At 44.1% G+C, this 18,686-nt stretch overlaps 1 protein-coding gene across 3 annotated transcripts in view; it reads right to left on the reverse strand.

Annotated features, from left to right (window-relative positions):
- lrp2a (low density lipoprotein receptor-related protein 2a) overlaps nucleotides 1–18,686 on the reverse strand; it is a gene marked incomplete at both ends in the record, with an annotated part of 70,478 nt that overhangs the window by 6,977 nt on the left and 44,815 nt on the right. For all 3 annotated transcript variants that reach the window (XM_083641975.1, XM_083641973.1, XM_083641974.1), the window contains 18 exons: nucleotides 520–740; nucleotides 893–1,021; nucleotides 1,111–1,276; nucleotides 1,386–1,529; nucleotides 1,970–2,101; nucleotides 3,017–3,148; nucleotides 4,863–4,991; nucleotides 5,124–5,246; nucleotides 5,674–5,811; nucleotides 7,188–7,304; nucleotides 7,569–7,685; nucleotides 9,107–9,226; nucleotides 12,409–12,537; nucleotides 12,727–12,972; nucleotides 13,855–14,051; nucleotides 16,686–16,863; nucleotides 17,578–17,801; nucleotides 17,911–18,081. In XM_083641975.1, the coding sequence (XP_083498101.1) occupies nucleotides 520–740; nucleotides 893–1,021; nucleotides 1,111–1,276; nucleotides 1,386–1,529; nucleotides 1,970–2,101; nucleotides 3,017–3,148; nucleotides 4,863–4,991; nucleotides 5,124–5,246; nucleotides 5,674–5,811; nucleotides 7,188–7,304; nucleotides 7,569–7,685; nucleotides 9,107–9,226; nucleotides 12,409–12,537; nucleotides 12,727–12,972; nucleotides 13,855–14,051; nucleotides 16,686–16,863; nucleotides 17,578–17,801; nucleotides 17,911–18,081 (2,813 nt within the window). The remainder of the gene's footprint in view (nucleotides 1–519; nucleotides 741–892; nucleotides 1,022–1,110; nucleotides 1,277–1,385; nucleotides 1,530–1,969; nucleotides 2,102–3,016; nucleotides 3,149–4,862; nucleotides 4,992–5,123; nucleotides 5,247–5,673; nucleotides 5,812–7,187; nucleotides 7,305–7,568; nucleotides 7,686–9,106; nucleotides 9,227–12,408; nucleotides 12,538–12,726; nucleotides 12,973–13,854; nucleotides 14,052–16,685; nucleotides 16,864–17,577; nucleotides 17,802–17,910; nucleotides 18,082–18,686) is intronic.

The raw sequence follows: 18,686 nt of genomic DNA on the forward strand, positions 1-18,686 counted from the left end.
AAAAGGATATAGAGGGTGCCTTTTTGTCCATAAGGGGCTGCCATAGGTGTTGATAAAATGGCTTCCGCCCCTGCGCTCTAGAGCTCAGTCCTGTCCACAGTAGAAGATGGGGCTGCAGCCCACAACGCAGGTTGTTGATAGTTTATGCTAGTTTATGTCTCGTCTTGCATCGTGTATTGTTTTCGTCTGGTCCCATGTCTATGGGTCCCTTTGATCACGTGAGGACTATCTTGGATCCCTCACGCATCCAACCGTTGGAGGTTGCCGAGGGTCGGAACGCTCCTGGAGGCCACGTCAGCTAAAGCTAATGGCTGAGTGGGCCTGCATCTCAATCGATAAACAGCCTGATTCATTGTTTTCTGTTCACATGTTATCGGATCATAATGCCAGTCAACCGCTAGACACACGATAGAATACGAGCCTGAATTGTATATTGTGAATATGCCTGGGCCCGAGCTGTAAAACTATGCCTCTGCTTGTATGTCTGCACCCTGTGAGTCTGCATATCAGTGTCCTGACCTCCTGATACGATGATCTTCCTGTCTGTGCCATCTGGCCTCATGGACTCAACGATGTTCTCTTTGGAGTCGCACCAATAGATCCTATCTCCATTCAGGTAGTCCAGAGCCAGGCCAGTGGGCCAGCCCAGGCCCTCCTCCAACAGAACCTGTCTGTGCTGCCCATCCATCCAAGCCGACTCTATTCGGGGTTTCCTGCCCCAGTCTGTCCAATACATGGTTCTACAGAAGACAAAAAAACAAAAATGACAGAAACACCAGAATTATTTGTTATTGTGTTGACATCATCATGAGATATAATCATACATTATGAAGGAATGAAAGGATGCACGCCATATATTTTTGCCATGAACTGAAGCTCAATAGTCTCCTACCCGAGTGATGGATTGACAACAATTGCAGCAGGCTGGTCAAGGTCAGTGTGGATCAACCACTTCCTGTACCGCCCATCTAGTTTGGCCACTTCAATCCGATTGGTCCCTGAATCTGTCCAGTAAATATGCCTGGAAGACGTGACAAGGACATAACTGAGTAACTGAATGATATTTAGAACAACAACAACAACAATCCTACGCTTGAATGCATGACTTACCCTCCGATCCAGTCCACAGCGATGCCGTCAGGATTAGCCACGTATCTCAGGTTCAGATCCACCTCTTTCACTGGGTTGTTGCCGCGGTCGTTGAATGTGGTCATATAGGCCCGTTTGATAGAGCCGAACTGAGATCCCCGACCCAGAACTGTCCAGTACACAATGCCTAAGGCAACACCAGGGGGACAAGGTTACACATGATTTAATGGTGACCTTGTTGCAGGTATCCTCACTGTGGTCAAGCAACATTAAAAGATCAATACGGGTAGTCTTACTGAGTCCTACTCCCTCTGGATCCCACAGGTAGTCCAGTGCTTGGATGTGCTCAGCGTTGTCCACGTAGTCTGAATATTGCTCAGAGGACAGGTTGAAACGACGAATGCGAACGTTGTCCGGCAGGAGCAGTACTGGTGGGTTTCCTATGCAGAAGATAGAATACTATCAGCAATTTCACCGCAGATTTTGCAGGGTATATAAAGCACTTTTGTCACATCAGCGATAGGGGTGTAAATCACATGTTTCATCACGATATGATATTATACAGATTCTTTGGACAACAAAACGACATTTGCTGATATCACAAAGTCTGCCACGATATGATTTTGATTCAAATCAGGGGTCTGCGATCGATATGAGACGATATCATATGCCCATTTAACACAATCAGCTACAAAATGTAATACCTCGTCAAATGGCGATTAAGACTTTTTAATACTTTTTAAGGGCCTTAATTTTCCACCAAATTGATTGATCAACTTTTAATCCTTTTCAAAAGCCCGTGGATACCCTGTTTTGGCTTCTAAACACTTTAGTAGAAGAACAGGGGCGTTGGTGATGCGTGAAGCTGGCGAGCTCTTACCCTGGGCGGCACACTCCAGGCCAGGCGGCTCACCGACCGAGTGGAAGCCCTGTGCACAGAAACACTCGTAGCTGCCCTTGGTGTTCCTGCACTCCTGGGGACACATTCCATAGACCTCACACTCATTCACATCTGTTTCCCAGAGCAAACACAGGAGAAAAACACAACAACGTCTGTTTCCCAGAGCAAACACAAAAGAAAAACACAACAACATCTGTTTCCCAGAGCAAACACAGGAGAAAAACACAACAACGTCTGTTTCCCAGAGCAAACACAGGAGAAAAACACAACAACGTCTGTTTCCCAGAGCAAACACAGGAGAAAAACACAACAACATCTGTTTCCCAGAGCAAACACAGGAGAAAAACACAACAACATCTGTTTCCCAGAGCAAACACAGGAGAAAAACACAACAACATCTGTTTCCCAGAGCAAACACAGGAGAAAAACACAACAACGGGAGAAACAATGCAAAAAAAAGAAAAGAAAAAACAAGCGTGAATTCACAATAGCTGCGACCACCATATGCAAATTTCCGAAATGCAGGATGACAGGGACAGCCCATCCTACTCTGCCTCTGCCACCCTGCATTTCGAAATTTGCACTTCTTAGCCAATTGGTGTGAACCTTATAACTCAATGGTGTGAACACAAAACACACACCTTCACACACACACACACAAACACACAATTTCACACACACACGCGCGCGCACGCACGCACACACACACACACACACACACACACACACAGACACACACACACAGACACACACACACACTTGACACACACACACACACTTGACACACACACACACACACACACACACATTTGACCTGCCAAATTTCAGCTTCCTAGGTGGAAAACTGTAAAAGGGCGTGAAATTTTGTGGACCGACCGACTGACCGCAGCTAAGAAAAAGAAAACGGAGAAATAATTCGGTGCCAATGTTGAACCTGGCTGAGAAACAGCTGCATCCTTTACCTGCACAGGTGTTCCTGTCTGTGGGTGTGGCTTTATAGCCCGGCATACAGGAGCAGAGGTTTACCTGCACAGGTGTTCCTGTCTGTGGGTGTGGCTTTATAGCCCGGCATACAGGAGCAGAGGAAGCCTCCGTCTGTCAGGTCAGTACAGTTGTGTTCACAGATGTTCTCACTGCAAGAGCGCCCACTGCCATGGTCTGATAGGAGGAGATACAACAACATACTCAACGTCAAACCAGGCAGTGTAGAGGCAACTGTCCTTATGTTGTTATAATGAATATATCTTTATCGAATAATTCCAGGAGTGTCTGTATGTCTGTCTGTCCTTCGCTTATCTCCCGAATCGTTGTTCGGATCGACTTCAAACTTGGGGAGTGCGCTTAGGGGGACCTGACCGAGTGCAGTGCGAGAAAAAAATTAAAGAAATGCGCCCACGGGGGCAGCTACATCGATATTTTACATTTTCATTGTGACATCATCAGTGATGTCAAGGGGGAGGGGAACGGGCACTGCACCAATCGGGGGCGGGCAGTGAAGAGTGGGAGAGCATGATGTATGAATGGGGGGAAGTGGAACGGGTAGATGTACCCATATACGGGCACGGGTATGGTATTATAGTAATTTATAATTTGAGATTGTTTTCTGTTTTGCACCTGCATCTGCTGCTATTTACAGTATGTGATCACTGCACTGCCATCTTGCACTAAGTCAAATTGTTCATTTGTAATCTGATTACTCACTATGGTTATTAAAATAAATCTTGAATCTTGATTTGATTTATTCACACACATAAAACATTACAAATACAGTATAAACAACAAAATCAACACAATATATTATATATTCATATATTATATGAATAATACATGACAAATGAAGGAATGCAAGGATTTAAATGAACCAATCAACCAGAAATACAATAAAACCAGAAACCAAAAATACAATAAGTGGGATAGTGAATTTAAGTAAGTAAAAACATACACAATTAGTCTACCCTGTTTCCCATCTGGGTGCTTATTAACGCCTATGTTCTCTCTCTCTACCAAGTGTAGGTTGGTGTTCCACAGTTGTACGCCTCTATATTTAATTGAATACTGCCCCCTGTTGGTTTGATTGTCTCATTGGGTAAGATTAAATGTAGGATTTTTTTAAAGCAATATTGTTGGAAACATTCTGGTAAATTGCCATCCTGAAATCTCACATTGTAAATAAAAAATATGTTTTTAGGATGTTTATATCATAAATGGTGAATATTTTAAGGTTATAAAATAGAGATGCAGATGGTTCCCTGGACTTTGAGAATGTGGCTAGTCTTTTTTTGAATTATGGAGTTTATGGACATAATGTGGGATAAGTACTGGCCCATACAACTTGCAGTAGGTAATGTTTAGATATATTAAGTTGTAGTATAAGGTTATAAGGCAGGATTTTCCTAATAATTCCTACAGATTTCACTTTTTTACACACAAAAGAACAAATCAATTTGTTTTTTCCAACATTTCTCATCGATTATTACCCCCCCAAAATCAAGTGGAAGATACTCTGATGCTCATCTTTATTATTATACTTTGTCCTTCCTATATTTAATATATATATTTAGTGATCATTTGTTCAGTTGGAACCATTTAGAATAGGTGAGACCAAGGTGTGCCTCATTGATAAGGGGTTTGAAATGTTTGTGGGAAAGAACAAGATTTGAGTAATCTGCAAATAGAATATATTACAGTAATATCCATTCAGATTTATAAGAGTAATAACTAAACCCCAAACACAAACCATTAGATGAAAAATGATCTGGAGCACACGGTCAAGTTTAGCAATTTATTCAATTGAATTGACTAAATGTAAGCCTCTATCCAGACAAAAAATATGAATAATATGTGGAAACTGCTCTTTGTTCGCTGTACTTACGGCAGCCTAGCTCATCAGAGTGGTCTCCACAGTCATCATAGTCATCACAGGCGTACTGTAGAGGGATGCACTGGCTGTTACTGCATTTGTACTCATCATCTGTACAGGGTCCATGTGTGGGGTTCTGACCTGAGGTGGAGACACAAATATCAATTCAAGAGCAGTCAGTACTGCATATAGAGGCGTTTGAGTAGATAAATGTGACTGTCAACCACATGCAATGCAATGCAATGCAATGCATCCGGTGTCTCATATACTCACAGTTTTCCTGTCTCTCGTCAGTGCCGTCACCGCAGTCGTTAACAGAGTTACACAGCTCATGGCTGTAGATGCAGCGGTTGTTGTCACAGCGGAAGCGGAATGGAGCCTCGCACTGGATCTCCACTGTGGACGAAGGACAGAAACATAGCCACCTTCAAGAAAACCTAGCAGAGGCGCAGCTTGTGAACGGGCAAGGCCGGCAACTGCTTGGGGACCCATGTCCTGATTCAGTTATTTTACCGTGCAAAATGAACGGGAATTAGCAGACATTATTTATGAGATGAATGTTTTTATGTATTTACTGTAACTAAGTTTCTATTGTGACGTTTATTTATTACATTTAATCTTAGCTGTTAATATAGGCTAAAGGTGTGAAGATTAGAATCGCTCTCCGAGTTCACAGACTCAGACGCATTCACTCCCAAATAATGAGACAACAGCTTATTCTGTGTGATTCTGAATGGGACAACTTGGAAAGAATGCGATGAGCCTTGGATTTGGGTGGACTGGAGTTGATCTGAGGTGAGAGCATGCTTGTGTTATTTCTCACAGCAGAGGTGGAGCTCCTCGTCTGAATTGTCTCCACAGTCGTTGTCTCCGTCACATTTCCAGTGAGGCTGGACACATACGTGGTTCTTGCACTCAAACAGGAACGGGGGGCAGTATGTGCCATTGGGGAAGCGGGTCGCTGAAAATCAGAACCATACTGTCACACTCAAATGATTGAATGACCAAACTCCTGATCCTCAATGTGGATGAAACCAAAACTAGGAGGCGATTAAAGGAGAAAACCATGACCGACCCCACCCACCCACCCAGGACATAAACCCTTCAGGCCCCTCCCCCATGGCAGAAGACTGATGCCTGGCACTACCAGAACCTCTCGACACAGGGACAGCTTCTACCCAACTGCCATCTGCCTCTTCAATGAGACCCACCCGAAAGCCCCCACAAATCCCTCCATTGTCAATATCCACCCCCCCCCCCCCCACACACACACACACACACACTCCACCCCCATTATATGTCACTTTAAAGGACTTTTACTTTGCACTTTATAATTGATCATTTTAGCTAGATGATCATGCTATTGTTTAATAAAAGTCTCGCAATAGTGAAGTCAGTGTGTGGGAGTCTTCTGCCTCCATATCACTATGGCTACTAAAATTAATCTTGAATTCAAATAATCTGACTGCGTGCTGTGGTACGGATGGAAAGTTCCTGAAGGCCACGGAGGGAATAGCATTAGATGTAGGAACACTCACGACACGGAGGGAACAGAGGGAATAGCATTAGATGCAGGAACACTCACGACACGGAGGGAACAGAGGGAATAGCATTAGATGCAGGAACACTCACGACACGGAGGGAACAGAGGGAAGAGCATTAGATGCAGGAACACTCACGACACGGAGGGAACAGAGGGAACAGCATTAGATGCAGGAACACTCACGACACAGAGGGAACAGAGGGAACAGCATTAGATGCAGGAACACTCACGACACGGAGGGAACAGAGGGAATAGCATTAGATGCAGGAACACTCACGACACGGAGGGAACAGAGGGAATAGCATTAGATGCAGGAACACTCACGACACGGAGGGAACAGAGGGAATAGCATTAGATGCAGGAACACTCACGACACGGAGGGAACAGAGGGAATAGCATTAGATGCAGGAACACTCACGACACGGAGGGAACAGAGGGAATAGCATTAGATGCAGGAACACTCACGACACGGAGGGAACAGAGGGAATAGCATTAGATGCAGGAACACTCACGACACGGAGGGAACAGAGGGAAGAGCATTAGATGCAGGAACACTCACGACACGGAGGGAACAGAGGGAATAGCATTAGATGCAGGAACACTCACGACACGGAGGGAACAGAGGGAACAGCATTAGATGCAGGAACACTCACGACACGGAGGGAACAGAGGGAACAGCATTAGATGCAGGAACACTCACGACACGGAGGGAACAGAGGGAACAGCATTAGATGCAGGAACACTCACGACACGGAGGGAACAGAGGGAACAGCATTAGATGCAGGAACACTCACGACATGAAATCTCATCCGTGTAGTCCAGACAATCGGCATTGCCGTCGCATTTGAAGCGCTCAGCGATACAGTGTCCGCTGCCGCACTGGAAGTAGCCTGGGTGACAAGTCCGCAACTCTGCAAGACGACCAAACCAGCACACAAGGCATGCATCATTACCTCGCATCATCTTCACTCAGACTCAGAGTCTTCAAGACCAGAGCAAACGAGCGTCAACACAGTTGCTAGAATAAAACAGAATTGATTCCCTGTCAGAAAGCCCAAGCTGGAGAAATGAATGTTGGTGGTCCTGTCTGTCTGTCCATCATGGTGCTTCTTTGCTTAGTGCAGCAGCCCCCTCAGTTCTTCAGACTGGGTCCAAAACAAAGAGCCTCCACTTACCACAGTCCCTTTCATCCGAGTTGTCCTCACAGTCGTTGTCATGGTCACAGACCCAACGGTCGGGAATGCAGTGCAGATTATCACAACGGAACTCGCTCTCTGTGCACGCGCGTGGAGCTGAGGGGGAAAACACAGAGGGATCACAAAACACACATTTATATAGGTAATTTACAAATCTGTTTGTATACACTGTGTCATAATCCATATATACCCAGCGAGCACAAAACGTTTTTTCAACGTTGATTTTTAGTTTAAATCTGGGTGATATTGGGTTTGAACGTCTAAGACCTAATTTCACCCTCTTTTCAACCGGCTAAAATGCGGTTACAACGTAAACGTGTAAAAAAACACAATTTGGTTCATCATATTGTTAAAACATTTGTTGTAGTTTGGAATAGAGACAATATTGATAGTGTGTGAATTGGCATTTTATTGTCTTTTATTGTGTAACTGAGAGTTGAAATCTGGTCTACACGAAAACTACATTTCAACGCATTTTATGTCACATGAAATATCATAAATATGGGACTATAGGCTATGTGGTGCCAGCAAAAAGCTTCCAGGACACAACTATGGTTAATAGTTTAGCGCAATACTATAAAATAATGAATTCAGTTCCTGCAGCAACGCGCATGCGCAAGTACTTACTAGCTGTGACTGACTAGACCAAAGCAAGTCTGCACCGGTCTGCAGCCTCTTGCACGCGCGCGCGCACGCATGCACGCACGCACGCGCACACACACACACACACACACACACACACACACACACACACACAAACTCTGATAAAAGTGATAAGACTATTCTTTGCCATCAACACTCCTATTTCATTTGGATGACTCACTGGACCTGTGCTAAAATCCCACACGGGTTCTACTTAACAGACACTTAACACTTATATCAACTACCCAGCTTTTGACTGCTGTGTTATTTTGAACAATGCGTTGGGGCCATTTTTAGGGATCCTGGAGCCAGTTGCACAAAGCACCTTAAGTTAAGATTTTCCTTAAAGTCCGAGTTAAGGTGTCCATAAAATAAAAATAAAATCGGTTGCACAAAACACCCTTAAATCTTGTGCTTACATTTTCCTTAAAATGATTAACATTAAGGAGAAGATTTAAGGGTGTTTTGTGCAACCGATTTTATTTTATGGACACCTTAAATCGGACCCTAAGGACAATCTTAACTTAAGGTGCTTTGTGCAACCGGCCCCAGGTCCTTAAGACTTCTCTCCACACACACTCATTAGTGCTCCAACACCGTCGTAGCCGACCTTTCACCCTTTTATTGATGACTGATGGATTGATCAGTGATCGTGGACAGCACTCACTGCAGCTGATTGGTCGATCAGTGATCGTGGACAGCACTCACTGCAGCTGATTGGTCGATCAGTGATCGGGGACAGCACTCACTGAAGCTGATTGGTCGATCAGTGATCGTGGACAGCACTCACTGCAGCTGATTGGTCGATCAGTGATCGGGGACAGCACTTTTATTGATGATTGATTGGTCGATCAGTGATCGTGGATAGCACTCACTGCAGCTGCGCTCATCAGAGTTGTCCCCGCAGTCGTTGTCCCCATCGCACTTCCATCTCAGCGGGACGCACTGGTGGTTGTCACAGCGGAAGTCTCCAAGGGGATCACAGGTCAGCTCATCTGGAAGAAGGGCAGATGTAGGAAAACGATTATGTATTTATACACTAAAAAACAAAAACAACAAAACGACAAAGATACAACCATTGCACCTGTAGTAAGACCGGGGCTTCCCAAACTTTTTTCCTGGGGATCCACTTTTTTACTGACATTTTCGGAATCACCTTATATGATCCTGTATAGTTGAACTGTGATGGCAGATTGACTATAATAAAAACAGACTTGAGAAAAGAGTGGTCTTTCTTGTTGTATTTAATTGTTCGAACAATGGCACAAATCGCTTCATCAACTAGGAGCAGAAAAGAGTATCAGGCCATGTACACCAGATGCGTTATGGCTGCCTTGCTGATCCGGCAGAAGTGCCGGATCGACTCTCGCCCATTTTAATGGATAGGCGATACATACGGTCGGATTTTTGTCGGATCCCGCTGACAGATTACATGAGTGTGGGTCTGTTCGCAGCCGTACCAGAGCCATACCGCATCTGTTGCGGAGGCGGTGTACATTAGCCCTAAGAGTATCATTCTGTCTTTATAGAGCAGCGCAGGGATGACCTATTTTTGTAGGCCAGCTCAGCTAGTCATGCTAGTTCCGGTTCCCAAGTCTAAAAGTCAAAGGTGGGATTTTTGTATGGAGATTTTGGTTAAATGCATGAAATAAGGTCTGTGGTTAACAAAAGTTTATGAAACAGCCAACTTTGTGTTTAACAAGATAATCTTCACAAATGAGGACCACTTTTTAGCATTTTCTGAAAATCTGAAAATGCATTTACGCTTTGAAAAAAGCATAGTATATGTACTGCTATTTTGAAAAAAGATGATCATCAAAATCAGCTTCATAATAGGTTTGTTACCATATAACTTAGTTATATTAGACCCTTACTGACACCTTGGTGTGTGAAAATCATCCCACAGTTGAAATTATTTTCTAGGTCAGAAAATAAGATCAGATGAAACCTTTGATGGCGATGGAGGAATTGAGAGCTTGCCGTAGTAATACTGTAGCAGTAGTAATACTGTAGCAGTAGTAATACTGTAGCAGTAGTAATACTGTAGCAGCGATGCGAGCAGTTCTACATGACCTGACTAGATTGATGAAATTCTTTCAAGCTGCATCATACTTTTTACGTAATGATGAAAACACCACTTTGAAATGTAGCCATCTCTATTTTCGTTTTTTTTTTTTATAAATTAAAACGGCAATATCCACCCAGGGAGGAAAACAACATGCCAAAGACAGATGGGCGAGCTCGATCCATGCCAGCCTGTGTCTATATAGGATAAGAGATTGTGGGAGATGAGAAGTGAAGGAGCAAAGGAGGGAGAGGAGTGGAGGAGAGGAGAGCTGGTCTGAGCCGTCTCTACCACACAGTGCTGGGGGTCAGAGATAGCGCCGTGTCTTAGCCAGTCTCGGGGCCCTCCTCCTAGCCCTCCACCTGGCCCAGCTGCTGCATTCTTACGGGCAGATTAGCACGGATCTCCCCTCCTGCGCGGGGATGGCACTAATGGAGTGAGGGCCTCCGATAAGAGACGGGAGGGCCACGGCGAGTGTGTGCGGATCGTAGCAAAGTACAAAGGGGAGACTTGTGTGAACCCTGCCCCCACGCAAGGACAGAGCAACACACACACACACACACACACACACACACACACACACACACACACACACACACACACACACACACACACACACACACACACACACACACACACACACACACACACACACACACACACACACACCTACACACACAAACCCGTACACCCAGTCAGACAGCTCATAAATCCGTAGCGCTCTCAGGGAGAGGCGAATGGTGGGGGAGGGTGAGTGATGAGACCCTCTCCATCACCACCTCCCACCACCTCAGCTCACTCTGTAATGTTCCACAGGAGGCTGACGTGTTGGCTAATGCTCCTTCAGACAGTCTACTTTCCTCCCTATCAGGGTTTTTTTTTAGCCTTCCAATATTGCTACAATCACATTAGCATCAAGTGTCTAACAAAATCTGCAACTAGCAATCTGGAAAGCACTACTTTAACATAAGGTCTGACAGGCTATTAATGAATGAATGAATGAGTGAATGAATGAATGAAATCTTTATTTGGAACATGTGAGAAATAAAAACAATAAAAAACAAAGAAAACAAAATAGTTAAAACAAATAAACAATATTAACTTAACATGTCCGAAAAGGAGTAGGAAGAAGTATAAACTTATTTAATCCTACCCCTTCTCCATTACTCAGTAATAAATAATCATCTATTGACTTCCATATTTATATCCTATTAACCTATTATAATCCAATATTTATATATACAATACATATATTTTGAAATATTAGATATATATACATTGTACACACACACACACACACACACACACACACACACACACACACACACACACACACACACACACACACACACACACACACACACACACACACAAACATATACAGTATATATATATAATATATATATATATATATATAATATATATATATATATATATAATATATATATATATATATATATATATATATATATATATATATATATATATATATATATATATATATGTAAGGGATAATGTATTGTGAGCCGGTGATTACTGGCGAAATAATGACCGACAGGTGAATGATTGAGCCCGACGCGCAGCGGAGGGCTTAATCATTCACCTGAAGGTCATTATTTCCAGTAATCACCGGCTCACTATACATTATCCCGCTTAGAACACGGCCTACAACTAAATCATTCAATAATCTGACAAAAATAATTATTCAAATAGATTTTTTAATAGCGTTTTCAACGACAAAGCGGTTTCATTCGTAATTGGTTGGCCTAATTAGTAGTGTTTGCTGACAAAAGGCTCTTATCAACTGATTAATCCAGGTGTGGCAGAGCAGCGGTCGGTTGTCGAGAAATAATGACCGGTGAATCTTGTTGATTGACCAATCAGAATCGAGTATTCAAGAGAGCCGTGTTCTAAATATATATATATATATATATATATACATACATACATACATACATACATACACACACACACACACACACACACACACACACACACACACACACACACACACACACACACACACACACACACACACACGCACACACATTCACTGTCATGAAGTAAACAGAGCAATGGTTCTGTTTTGAAGGTTGGCTGTCATGGACTCACCGCATCCCTGCTCATCGCTGTTGTCTCTGCAGTCGTTGTGGCCATTGCATAAAGACCACAGTGGTACGCAGCGGTAGTTGGTCCTGCAGTCAAATTCTGTGTGGTTGTCGCATCGATATGCCGGTCCCACTGTGGAAGACACATTATGGATGGTCAACAACGAAGAGAAACACTTTTGAGGGAACCTACAGTATCTTTAGTGCTATTATCCGTACCGAGGAGAAAGCCAGTTCTTCTCCCGTCAATCCTGCCACAGATCTGCCTGCTTTGTCATGTATCCATCTAGTCTAAACAGGCAGCAGGTGCGTATCTACTTACTGCACTCCTCGATCGGCTCGTCGGAGTTGTCCCCGCAGTCGTCGTCCACATCGCATTTCCAGTTTTGGGGGATGCAGCGTCCGTTGCGGCACTTGAACTGTCCGGGGCGACAGGTCCTGCTGGCGCAGTGGGCGGGGTCTTCGTCCGAATTGTCACCGCAGTCGTCTTCGCCGTCGCACTGCCACGACTCGGGGATACACCGCTTATTGGCACACTGCCATTGGTGGCTTTCACACTGGTGGGTGGCTGGAAGGAAAGGCATGCTCAGGTGACAGGAACACGCTTTACTTTAGAAACATGGGAGATTACAAAAACAGGATTAAGGACTATTTGACCACTGAATGCACATGCTTAAACTCAACACTGCTAATTGTTTGATGTCATTGGCTGTAGTGTCTTGTGTCTGTCTGTTGTTTTATGTGAAACCTTTTGATGCTTATATGAAACTTGTTATGCTGCTGTCTGGGCCAGGACTCCATTGTAAAAGAGATTCTGAATCTCAATGGGAATATTCCTGGTTAGATCAAAGTGAATAAAAAATGAAATGAAAAAGACCACGAGAACCAGATGATAAGAAACACAAAAACGTGAAGAATAAATCAAGAAGTGACATCATAAAATACAAATGTACACATAGTAAGACACATAGGCACATAGTAATAGGGCTGCAATTAACGATTATTTTCATTATAGATTAATCTGTCGATTATTTTCTCGATTAATCGACTAGTTGTTTGGTGTATAAAATTTCAGGAAATGGTCAAAACCTTTTGTCACTATTTCCCCAAATGTTTGATGACTTTCTCAAACGCCTTGTTTTGTACACAACCCATAGATATTCAGTTTACTGTCATAGAGGAGTAAAGAAACCAGAAAATATTCACATTTAAGAAGCTGGAATGAGAGAAATCTAGTGTTTTTGTCTTAAATGATAGTCTAAATGATTAATCGATTATTTAAAAAGAATTGTTGATTTTCTGTCGATCGACTAATCGATTCATCATTGCAGCTCTACATAGTAGGACACTAACATTCTAAGGAAGCACTTCAAAGAATACAAAGCTGCTTGGATTAATGAATAACAGCTATGAAAATGGAACAACAGCTGACGGTAAAATTACAACCTACCACACAGCACAGGGTCTTCATCGGAGCCATCGTGACAGTCCTGGTTGCTGTTGCACAGGAAGTGTGGGCTGGTGCAGTTTCCATCGTTGCACTGAAACTGCCCCAGCCTGCAGTGCCGGCTGGGGCAGGTAGAGGGCTCGTCTGAGCCGTCTCTGCAGTCCCTCTGACCGTCACATTTCCACCAGATAGGAATGCAACTGTTGAGGCAGAGGTAGAGTCAACACCGTTTAGAGCTTGTGCCAGAGCTGTTGAGGCAGAGGTAGAGTCAACACTGTTTAGAGCTGTTGAGGCAGAGGTAGGGTCAACACTGTTTAGAGCTGTTGAGGCAGAGGTAGAGTCAACACTGTTTAGAGCTGTTGAGGCAGAGGTAGGCTCAACACTGTTTAGAGCTGTTGAGGCAGAGGTAGGGTCAACACTGTTTAGAGCTGTTGAGGCAGAGGTAGGCTCAACACTGTTTAGAGCTGTTGAGGCAGAGGTAGGGTCAACACTGTTTAGAGCTGTTGAGGCAGAGGTAGGCTCAACACTGTTTAGAGCTGTTGAGGCAGAGGTAGGGTCAACACTGTTTAGAGCTGTTGAGGCAGAGGTAGGCTCAACACTGTTTAGAGCTGTTGAGGCAGAGGTAGGGTCAACACTGTTTAGAGCTGTTGAGGCAGAGGTAGGCTCAACACTGTTTAGAGCTGTTGAGGCAGAGGTAGGGTCAACACTGTTTAGAGCTGTTGAGGCAGAGGTAGGCTCAACACTGTTTAGAGCTGTTGAGGCAGAGGTAGGGTCAACACTGTTTAGAGCTGTTGAGGCAGAGGTAGGCTCAACACTGTTTAGAGCTGTTGAGGCAGAGGTAGGGTCAACACTGTTTAGAGCTGTTGAGGCAGAGGTAGAGTCAACACTGTTTAGAGTTTGTGCCAGAGCTGTTGAGGCAGAGGCAGGGTCAACACTGTTTAGAGCTTGTGCCAGAGCTGTTGAGGCAGAGGTAGGCTCAACACTGTTTAGAGCTTGTGCCAGAGCTGTTGAGGCAGAGGTAGGCTCAACACTGTTTAGAGCTTGTGCCAGAGCTGTTGAGGCAGAGGTAGGCTCAACACTGTTTAGAGCTTGTGCCAGAGCTGTTGAGGCAGAGGTAGGCTCAACACTGTTTAGAGTTTGTGCCAGAGCTGTTGAGGCAGAGGTAGGGTCAACACTGTTTAGAGCTTGTGCCAGAGCTGTTGAGGCAGAGGTAGAGTCAACACTGTTTAGTGCTTGTGCCAGAGCTGTTGAGGCAGAGGTAGAGTCAACACCGTTTAGAGCTTGTGCTAGAGCTGTTGAGGCAGAAGTAGAGTCAACACTGTTTAGAGCTTGTGGCAGAGCTGTTGAGGCAGAAGTAGAGTCAACACTGTTTAGAGCTCTTGTGCCAGAGCTGTTGAGGCAGAGGTAGGGTCAACACTGTTTAGAGCTGTTGAGGCAGAGGTAGGGTCAACACTGTTTAGAGCTTGTGCCAGAGCTGTTGAGGCAGAGGTAGAGTCAACACTGTTTAGAGCTGTTGAGGCAGAGGTAGGCTCAACACTGTTTAGAGCTGTTGAGGCAGAGGTAGGGTCAACACTGTTTAGAGCTTGTGCCAGAGCTGTTGAGGCAGAGGTAGAGTCAACACTGTTTAGAGCTGTTGAGGCAGAGGTAGGCTCAACACTGTTTAGAGCTGTTGAGGCAGAGGTAGGGTCAACACTGTTTAGAGCTTGTGCCAGAGCTGTTGAGGCAGAGGTAGGCTCAACACTGTTTAGAGCTGTTGAGGCAGAGGTAGGCTCAACACTGTTTAGAGCTGTTGAGGCAGAGGTAGAGTCAACACTGTTTAGAGCTGTTGAGGCAGAGGTAGAGTCAACACTGTTTAGAGCTGTTGAGGCAGAGGTAGGGTCAACACTGTTTAGAGCTGTTGAGGCAGAGGTAGAGTCAACACTGTTTAGAGCTGTTGAGGCAGAGGTAGAGTCAACACTGTTTAGAGCTGTTGAGGCAGAGGTAGGGTCAACACTGTTATATAGCTGAACTGCTATAGAGCGGATATGTTCAGCTGCTGTGGGAGCTCGTCTAATCCAAAAATGTGCGAGGCTTCCTGCAGTTGTGCCGGATCGAGCTCAGATCACGTTCTCACCACAAATGAACCGCTCCAGAGTTTGTTTGGAAGCGGAGAGACCGCCCTTTCTTGGCGATCTCGGCCCGCTTGTTTTGTCCCGCATCCGAGTGCGATTGCCGTGTTCCCATATGCCCAAACGAGCTGCACCAGGAGGGGAAACGCTCCCTGTTTCAGAACAACTGCTCCAAACGAGACAAGTGTGAATACCTCCTAAGTTTCTGAAGTTAATTTTTTTTTCATTTAATCTTTGCTGTTAATACAGGCTAAAGGTGTGAAAACATTTTTTTTACATTCTATCAGCCATTTTTGATTGATATCTACATCTATATATATATGATTATTTAATAGTTGTGTAATGACAACTAAACTCGGTCAGAAGGGCCCCATGGGATTTTCTTGGAAACCCTCATTAGTGTTTTGCTTGCACCTGTGTTTATTCTGCCTTTTCGACACAAAAATGGCCCCCGTGAAAAGGGTTCTCCGCTTCTGCTCAGAGAGGGATTCTTCAGCTCCTTATTCCCATTCAAACCCTGCACACTGGCAACATAACGACTTAACACCTCTGAAAGCTGGGGGCAAATATAAAGTTGGCTCCAGAAAGCTCACAAGTCGTATAACGCAAATATAATATAATATATATAATATAATATATATATATACAAGTCATATAACGCAAATATAATATAATATATATATATATACAAGTCATATAACGCAATGCAACGAAAGCTTGACAAACCGTTCATTGTCAGCACATCTGTACTGGGTGCTGGTGCACATGGGAAGGCATCTGGTCACGCCCCCTATCTGGACAGTCAGGAAATGGTCAGGGCACTCGCAGGTGTGGTCCCGCCCCCCGTCACGGATCAAGCACAGGTGAGAGCAGCCTCCATTGTTCAGCGCACAGGGATTGGTCACTGTCGGGAGAGCGAGTCAAACAATCCCCATTGTCAAACACAGGCCCCAGGCATTGTCCCACAGGTAAGAGAGCAGTCAAACTGACTTCAAAACCCGGGAAAATGTCTCAAGATAAGTAAGTAAGTGACAGCGATCTCCTCCGTGTAAACAAGGGAGTCTATAATGATACACCGGATTGTCAGATTGGATAGGCTCACCAATAGTGTTGGGCAAGTTACTTTCAAAATGTAATATACTACATATTACTAGTTACTTTCATTTGAAAGTAATAAGTTAATTTACAATATTACTTTCTGTGTAGAGTAACTCGTTACTTATTACACTACTTTTGCATTACTTTTACCAAAACAACAGCAGCAGCAGAATGACATCGCCGCCCCGGAACCATCCCAAAAAAGAATTTCAACCGCCTTGAAGTCAGTGTGAACAATCCAAAATTCTAAATGTTATTCTTTTCCTTTGTTATTGTCATCTATAGTGGTTATTTGCATAAAAACACAGTTTGATTAGGAAATGATTGTATCTTTTTTAAATATGTGCTTTGATTTAATCAAATGTAACTCAATTTGTAACTTGAGTTACTTGACAAAGTAACTGGTATAATATTACTGAAATCCTATAAGTAATAAGTGATATTACAGAGTTACTGCTAAAAGTAATATATTACATGTAATATGTTACTTTTGTAATGAGTTACCCCCAACACTGCTCACCAATAGGCTGTCTGTAAGGATGGCACACTTGGATGTCAAACGGCCTGTGCGTGGTGTTAACCAGGGCCTGGCGACCCGAGCCGTCGTATTTGTTGCCTTTCTCCACGGTGCGCGTGTTCCAGTCGGTCCAGTACACGGTCTCCTCAAACACCGTCAGGGCAAAGGGGTGAGGCAGGTTTCCGTCGTACACTGTGTGTCTGTGGCGCCCGTCCAAGTCTGAGTACCTGTGGGGGGAGAAATAAAAGCCAGAAGGTTCAAGTCTCACAGCATTTACCGTCGGCTAAAGATGTGGGATCCCGGGATTTGTGCCAGCATGACGACGAGTGTACTTACTCAATGTAATTGAGATGTGCATCGGACCAGTAGAGCTTGTCGTTAGTGTAGTCTATGGTGATCCCGTTGGGCCACTCGAGCTTGGCGGTGATGATGGCTGCCTTGTTGGTTCCGTCCATCCCGACGCGGCCAATAAAGGCCTTGTCTCCCCAGTCCGTCCAGTATACGTACCTGACGGGAAGACAAGAAAATGACTTTAGATCACGTCACATAATACAGTGCACTCCTCTTATAGTCATCACCTTGGGACGGGTCAAATAGACCCTTTTCACGGGGGCCATTTTGTGTCGAAAAGGCAGGATAAACACAGGTGCAAGCAAAACACTAATGAAGGTTTCCAACTTCCAATCATGGAAGATGGAAACCCTCATTAGTGTTTTGCTTGCAGCTGTGTTTATCCTGCCTTTTCGACACAAAATGGCCCCCGTGAGAAGGGTCTATTGATCACTATAAGACGATGATCATTATAACCTATTGTTTTTTCTTTTTATTTATTTCTCATGCAGGTTACCATCTAATTGACATTTGTATAACATTTGTATATGTATTACATGAATACAGTACAAATAAAGTAAAGGAATGTTATTGACTTTAAAAAACTCCATACAGTAAGTTAGGCCTCCAGCTGTTTCAAACACAGCTGGCTTCACATAGGCAGAGACGCCACCATCTCTCCACAGACAGAGATGCCGTGATCTCTCCATTATACAGACAGACATGCACTGAGTATTGCTGCTGTATCTTGTTGGCTCATTTTTGGCAGTTTGTAAGTAAAA

This window comes from Poromitra crassiceps, assembly GCF_964638095.1.
Source record: "Poromitra crassiceps genome assembly, chromosome: 8".
Taxonomy (NCBI): domain Eukaryota; kingdom Metazoa; phylum Chordata; class Actinopteri; order Beryciformes; family Melamphaidae; genus Poromitra; species Poromitra crassiceps.